Genomic DNA, 7,729 nt, shown 5'->3' with positions numbered 1-7,729 from the left:
AAAACATACAGTGCAACCAGTGTAGTCTGATTCCCGAACAAATGACTCTTATTAGCCGTTTCCCTTTAGTGAATCAACAACATACAGTGCAACCAGTGTAGTCTGATTCCCGAATGAATGACTCTTATGAGCCGTTTTGCTTTAGAGAATCAAAAACATACAGTGCAACCAGTGTAGTCTGATTCCCGAACAAATGACTCTTATTAGCCGTTTCCCTTTAGTGAATCAAAAACATACAGTGCAACCAGTGTAGTCTGATTCCCGAATGAATCTGAGCCGTTTCGCTTTAGTGAATCAACAACATACAGTGCAACCAGTGTAGTCTGATTCCCGAATGAATGACTCTTATGAGCCGTTTCCCTTTAGTGAATCAACAACATACAGTGCAACCAGTGTAGTCTGATTCCCAAATGAATGACTCTTATGAGCCGTTTCCCTTTAGTGAATCAACAACATACAGTGCAACCAGTGTAGTCTGATTCCTGAACAAATTACAAAAAACGATGCATGGAAAACCGTGTTGACATTCCGAGTAAGTTGGATTCACAAATTGATATTTGTTCGCCAGAGCAACATCAACAATATTACAGACTGCAGCATTTAGTCAAAAATCAGCAGTTTGCTTTTGAGTGCATGAGTTCATGGAAAATACACCATCTGTCATTTCATTTTTATTTGATTGTTCTTGGCTCCAGTGAGGTTTTTAAATTGTATTCGGTCTTTTAGCGAGGTATTTTCCAGTTCCTGACTCTTGGCAGCGCCGAGCCCCAGACTACACCTTCCAAACACAGTTAAAATGAAAGAAAGCAGCTGCAGACTGGGATCAAATGAATTAGGCCTCTAGCCTCAAACTCTTTCCTCTACTGTGCTCATTATCTCAGGCCAAACCGACACTCCCAAACTCAAGTCATCCAGCCTCTGTGGACTCGTCGATCACACGGGAAGTCGACATGTTGTTTCCGATACTTCCAGTACCCTAGGATCGGCCACATGATGCCGACTCACCAACAAGCGGCATCTTCTATCTGACAGTTTTGCATCGGATCCAAAGCAAACAATACTTCACGCGTTGGCCACTGGGGGCACTGTTTCTAATTTCGGTAAGCACAGACCATTTTTTTTTTTTATTCATTTGAGTTTGAATCCAGGGCGTGCTGAGTGACTCCAGCCAGGTTTCCTAAGCAACCAAATTGGCCCGGTTGCTAGGGAGGGTAGTCACATGGGGTAACCTCCTCATGGTCGCTCTCAATGGGGCGTGTGGCGAGTTGTGTTTGGATCGCGGAAAGTAGCATGTAGCATGAGCCTCCGCGGTGTCATGCACAACGAGTCACGTGATAAGACGTGCGGATTGACGTCTCAGAAGGGGAGGCAACTTGACCTCCACCACCCGGATTGAGATGAGCAACCGCGCCACCATGAGGACCTACTGGGTAGTGGGAATTTGGCATTCCAAATTGGGAGAAAATGGGATAATAATAAACTTTAATGGAGTAGTTGACCCCAAAATAAAAACGTTGTCATTATATGGAAAAGAGCAGCATAAGCATTCTTCAGAATTTCTCCTTGGGTATAGAACAACATGAGGTTGAGATAATGATGACATAAATCTAGATGAGTAAATGTCTGAATATCATCATGATGTGTTACGGTCCAATTTCAGGCTTAAAATTAGGGGTTAGCATTGAAAAGAAAAATAAATCAAGTTTGACATTTAATTAAATGAGTCTGATGAATGCGTACTAAAGAGCCAAATCCACTGGCCATCTCGAGCTGTAAATCTGTCGACAACGCCATTCCTGTCAAATTGGAGCTGGACGGACAGGACATAAGATGGATTTCATTCCTACCCACAAGTGCCAAACTCCACATTCACTGTATACTGCAGCTTAAAACCCAAAATACAGGTCAGTACATACAAACTTAACCCCATCATTAACTTCCACCAAAGCCATTTAAGACACGATGTCAGATCTGTCCGATGTTTCACCTGGGAATTATCATGTCCACAGATTTGTGGCTAAGTTAAACCACATAGAAGAGAGACATTTCATCTATTTGAACCACTTTTGACATGTGACAGAATGTGCTTTTCCACATCTTTTAATTATTTTTCATGGTCAACAAATGACTGAAACATACATGCGAACAGCAGGGCTCCTTTAAGGATCTTTAAAGGTACAGTACACCCAAAAATGAAAATTCCCTCATCCCATCCCAGATGTGTATGACTTACTTCTGCACAACACAAATGAAGATTTTTAGAAGAATATTTCAGCTCTGTAAATCCATACAATGCAAGTGAATGGTGGGCAGAACTTTGAAGCTTCAAAAGCACATAAATGCAGCATAAAAGTAATCAATACGACTCCAGTGGTTTAATCCATGTCTTCAGAAGCCATCTGATAGGTGTGGATGAAAAACAGATCAATATTTAAAGCCATATTTCTTACGGATCAATCTCAATTTACACATTCTTCTTTCGGTTTTGGGGATTTGCATTCCTCATGCATATCGCCACCTACTGGGCAGGGAGATTTATAGTAATATAGAACTTAAATATTGATCTACTTCTCACCCACACCTATCATATCACTTCTGATGACATGGATTAAACCACCGGAGTCGTGTGGATTACTTCTATGCTGCCTTTATGTGCTTTTTGGAGCTTCAAAGTTCTGGTCACCATTCACTTGCATTGTATGGACCTACAGAGCTGAGATAGTCTTCTAAATATCTCAATGTGTGTTCAGCAGAATAAAGTAGGTCAAACACATCGAGTAAATGATGAGAGAATTTGCACTTTTGGGTGTACTGTCCCTTTAACGATATTAACAGTTCAATTTGGAGCATAACTTACGGTACACTTATGAAAAACTGTTTTGCATTGGTGTTAAAGTTCTTCAGTCCCACATTTTCAATGCACAGTTCATTATGGCATCTAAAAAGGCAATCAAGCACCAATAATGTGCTAGCGCTGCCCCCTAGTGGAAAAAGTACTGCTTAAAAAAATCAGCCCAAACGTCATTGAGCACCAGTAAAACAGTTAATTCAACTTTATTAAATACAAAAAAGGACATCTCTCGTCTGCTTTAAGTGTGGATCATACAAAATGTGCAAAAAATGTTTGTACACGGAACGAGAACATGTGGGATGCGAAGGAGGACATAATACCATTGCAAGACGTCAATGGACGCCGTTGTCTTATGTATTAATTCGCAATAATCAAGTGAAAACTACCCTAGAGAATCTTTTAATGAGAACAGTTGCATGTCCTTAAAACATGTGCTTATGTATATAACATTTAAACTGACGTTTGCCGAGTTCATGCATCAGAATCAGGAATCACAGTCCAGAAAATCCTTAATTAAATATATATATATATTAATATATTTTCTGTGATTAAAAGACCCGTCTTGTTGTTCTCATGCCTGGAAATAGCATAAGAATTACATTCGCCCACTCCATATAAACAATTCTGTAATACAAACAACCAGGAAAGGAAACGTGCAGTGGTCAGGATTGTTGGAATGGGAATGATAAATAACAAACGAGAGACATGAAGCATTTCACATTGAAGAATTGAAGTCAACGTTTGTCCAGTAGGTCCTTGCCAAGCCGTCTTTAGTCGATTTACTCAACATCATCTTCCTCCATGCTCTGAGCGCTTACGATACGCTGTGAAGAGAGCAAATTAACATTTATTAGTGGTCATTAACGAGTAAAACGACAATAACAAACGTTTAATGTTTAAGAGTTGAAATAGTTGAAGGTCACTGCAGGAAGACCCTTAACTTTGGATAGTTCTCAGGTTTCTCTTGCATTCTTTCTTGTCCCAGAAAGCTACGAGCAGCTAGCCGGGGGGTTTAAAATAATGCACGCTTCGCTCCAAAATGGCGCTCGCACAAAAGGTAAACCAATCCTTTAAAATGTGCACGTGTTGTGTCCTCACCTGGCTGATCGAGGGGAGTTTGGCAAGAAGCATCTGGAAGACCGGAGGTGGTAACGTTTGCTGGAGCACCTGTAGAAGCTGCTGGGGTTGCCCGCATACAGCGATGGCGTTGGTCAGGTGGTCCACACCCTTCTCGTAGTCTCCTGTGGAAAATGAGAATAGCTTTGAACCATTTTAAGAACCATAATTTGCCCATTATCTGGCAACCCATCCAATTTCAACGGTGAAGACGTTTGAGTCGGGCATCTCACCCTGTGCCAGCAGCTCCTCTCCCAGCTGAATCTCATCGAGGAAGAACTTCTGGACGGCACCTGCATCTTTAAGATCTGGTATCTGACAGAGACATAATACTTTAAGTTCTGATTACTTGACAGGAGTGATTATCAGAGCGAAGAGAGATGTTGGACGTACCGGAGCAAGTCCTGATTTATCTTGAGCAGCTTTCTGCTGTCTTCTCCCTGCAAACAACAAAACAACATCAAACTCATCCGGCGAAGATAGTTTCAATCACTCTCTCTAACAGTACTTCACCTGACTGAAGCACTGTTGCTTTAAGAGGCACATATATTTAGGTACTAGAGTGGTCTGGATGACTACATCAACCAAGTTCATGTCAATGAACCGATTAAAAACGGATTCATCACACGAGCTCATCCGCTTATTTTCTTTGGCCAGACCAATTAAAATGCAATGCACACAAAACAGTTACTTGAATACACCTCTTCTATGATGAATGCATGTTTTGATATTTTTCTGGGTATTAAAGTGCACTCATTACAGGGACAATCCCCCCGGAGCAACCTGGAGTTAAGTGCATTGCTCAAGGACACAATGGTGGTGGCTGTGGGGATCGAACCAGCAACCTCCTGATTACCAGTTATGTGCTTTAGCCCACTACGCCACCACCGCTCAACTTTGCCACTCCTGGCGCACACATTCAACAGCTTGGCTTTGTTTGATGGCTTGTGGCCAGCCATCTTCCTCTTGATCACATTCCAGAGGTGTTTTATGGGGTTCAGGTCTGGCCGTGACAGGGTCTTGATCCGGTGGTCCTCCACCCACACCTTGAATCCTCAGAGTCGGGGAACATTGTCAGCACAGAAGGAAGTACGTTTTCTTCCAGGATAACCTTCATGCGTCCTTCACAAAGATGAATCTGCCCGATGCCAGCCTTGCTGAACACTCCCAGATGATCGCCGATCTTCCACCAAATTTCACAGTGGGTGTGAGACACTGTCTTGAAGGCCTCTCCAGGTCTCCGTCTAACAGACGACCAGGTGGAGGATCGGTGATGATCTGGAGGTGCTTCAGCAAGGCTGGATTCGGCAAGATTCATCTTTGTGAAGGACGCATGAATCAAGGTAAATACAAGGTTATCCTGGAAGAAAACTTGCTTCCTTCTGCTTGAAGTTGTGCACAAGGTGTGGCATAAAGTCACCCAACAGCAATGTGAAAGACTGGCACAGAGCATGCCAAGACGCATTAAAGCTGTGATTGAAAATCAGGATTATTCAAGCAAATATTGATTTCTGAACTCTCAGTTAAAACATTATTATTATGTTGATACAAAATTAATACGAACATTATTTGAGGTCTGAAAACACAATCTATTTTGTTATTTTGACCATTTTTCTGCAAATAAATGACAATATTTCTATTTTAAATTTGGGATAAATGTTGTCAGTACTTTATAGAATGAAACAAAAATGTACATTTTACTAAAACACATAAATATAAATCCAGAGAAACAGATCATTTGCAGTGCTCCCTTACATTTTTTAAATATATATATAATGTGTGTAACTAACATTGACACGTCGATATCTTTCTACTTACTTAAAACATGTGTATTAAACAAGGTTTTTAAAAGATTTCAAAATGTTCTCACCCCGGACTACATTTGTCAATGGCTCCCAAAAGTCCAGAATGATTATCAGTAATAATTATAGACGTCTAGTATCTCATCGTAACTGACCTTCAAGTCATAGTACAGCACATGCAACCTAAATCCCAGCATGGTTAAGACTAGCATGCCATATAATGCTAATCAATCTTATATTAAACATTAGTCTCCGCGAAATCCACATGACTCACGTTCACGCAGCCTCGTTTTGAAGTTAGGATCGCTTCGTCGTTTTCTGTCGAAATAGATACAGTACCCTATGATCAGCGTCCCACACACGCCAGCGGCGATCGCGCTCGGTTTACCGCCCATCATCGGAGCGGCGAGTCTCTTCTGATGCTGCGATCCACGTGGTTGCATAACAGAGCGGCAGAAGGACCCCTCTGCGAGTGACGTAGGCACCGCGGGACTGTTCATTGCAATTGCCTGACAGGTGAAAAAATAAATAAAATTATATATAAATATATAGCAACGGATAAATACACTATATAAGTTATAACGCGACATACAGTTGAAGTTAGAAGTTTACATACACGTTAGCCAAATACATTTAAACTCAGTTTTTTTCACATTTCCCGACATGTAATCGGAGAAAACATTCCCTGTCTTAGGTCAGTTAGGACGTAAGAATGTGAAATGTCAAAACTATAGTAGAGAATGATTTATTTCAGCTTTTATTTAATTTAATCAGTTTATTAACTGTATCATAAGTTTACATACACGAAGTTAACTGTGCCTTTAAGCAGCTTTTAATTTTATGTCAAGCCTTTAGAAAATTAGCTACTGATAGGCTAATTGGCATCAATTGGAGGTGTACCAGTGAATGTTTTATAAGGCCTACCTTCAAACTCAGTGCCTCTTTGCTTGCCATCAAAGTAAAATCAAAAGAAATCTACCAAGATCTCAGAAAACAAATTGTGGACCTTCACAAGTCTGGTTCATCCTTAGAAGCAATTTCCAAACGCCAGAAGGTAACAAGTTCATCTGTGCAAACAATAGTACACAAGTATAAACACCATGGGTTCACACAGCCATCATACCGCACAGGAAGGAGATGCATTCTGTCTCCTAGAGATGAATGCAGTTTGGTGCTAAAAGTGCAAATCAATCCCAGAACAACAGCAAAGGACCTTGTGAAGATGCTGGAGGAAACAGGTAGACGAGTATCTATATCCACAGTAAAACGAGTCCTATATCGACAGAACCTGAATGGCTGCTCCGTAAGGAAGATGCCACTGCTCCAAAACCACCATAACCACATGGGGAAGAAGATCCTACTTTTTAAATTTCCTCTGGTCTAATAAAACAAAAATTTTACTGTTTGGCCATAATGACCATCGTTATGTTTTGAGGAAAAATAATGTAGATATATTGAAGCAACATCTCAAGACATCAGCCAGGAAGTTAAAGCTCGGTCACAAATGGGTCTTCCAAATGGACAATGACCCCAAGCACACCTCCAAAGTTTGTGGTAAAATGGCTTAAGGGGAACAAAGTCAAGATATTGGAGTGTCCATCACAAAGCTCTGACCTCAATCTGATAAAGCGTGTGTGATCAAGGAGGTCTACAAACCTGACTCAGTTACTCCAGTTCTGTCTGGAGGAATGGGACAAAATTCCAGCGACTGATTGTGAGAAGCTTGTGGAAGAAACCCAAAACATTTGACCCAAGTTAAACAATTTAAAGGCAATGCTGCCAAATACTAACAAAGTGTATGTAAACTTCTGACCCACTGAGAATGTGATGAAAGAAATAAAAGCTGAAATAAATAATGATCTCTACTATTATTCTGACATTTCACATTCTTAAAATAAATTAGTGATCTGAACTGACCTAAGACAGGGAATGTTTTCTATGATTAAATCTCAGGAATTGT

At 40.8% G+C, this 7,729-nt stretch overlaps 1 protein-coding gene and 1 non-coding gene across 2 annotated transcripts; both read right to left on the bottom strand.

Moving 5' to 3' along the window:
- Positions 1-2,733: 2,733 nt before the first annotated feature.
- On the bottom strand, positions 2,734-6,278 carry tomm20a (translocase of outer mitochondrial membrane 20). The gene is made up of 5 exons (XM_052089606.1): positions 6,044-6,278; positions 4,361-4,407; positions 4,201-4,282; positions 3,950-4,092; positions 2,734-3,675 (listed from the first exon to the last, which is right to left on the bottom strand). Exons 1-5 carry the CDS (start codon positions 6,267-6,269, stop codon positions 3,631-3,633), a joined length of 543 nt encoding a protein of 180 aa, XP_051945566.1. The 5' UTR covers positions 6,270-6,278; the 3' UTR covers positions 2,734-3,630.
- On the bottom strand, positions 3,742-3,877 carry LOC127618320 (small nucleolar RNA SNORA14). The gene has a single exon (XR_007967422.1). It is a non-coding gene; the product is annotated as a small nucleolar RNA SNORA14 (small nucleolar RNA).
- Positions 6,279-7,729: the final 1,451 nt, after the last annotated feature.

The sequence above is a fragment of the Xyrauchen texanus genome, chromosome 24 (assembly GCF_025860055.1).
Source record: "Xyrauchen texanus isolate HMW12.3.18 chromosome 24, RBS_HiC_50CHRs, whole genome shotgun sequence".
NCBI classification, from domain to species: domain Eukaryota; kingdom Metazoa; phylum Chordata; class Actinopteri; order Cypriniformes; family Catostomidae; genus Xyrauchen; species Xyrauchen texanus.
This window is presented reverse-complemented; position numbering and strand designations above follow the sequence as displayed.

What these genes read in the sequence shown, in the direction of transcription:
- tomm20a (XM_052089606.1), bottom strand. Translation starts at nt 6,269, where the DNA reads ATGAACAGTCCCGCGGTGCCTACGTCACTCGCAGAGGGGTCCTTCTGC. An exon ending in CAAAACGAGGCTGCGTGAAC is followed by an intron (nt 4,408 to 6,043) that starts GTGAGTCATGTG and finishes TGTTGTTTGCAG; the next exon opens with GGAGAAGACAGCAGAAAGCT. An exon ending in AACTCCCCTCGATCAGCCAG is followed by an intron (nt 3,676 to 3,949) that starts GTGAGGACACAA and finishes CTCTCTTCACAG; the next exon opens with CGTATCGTAAGCGCTCAGAG.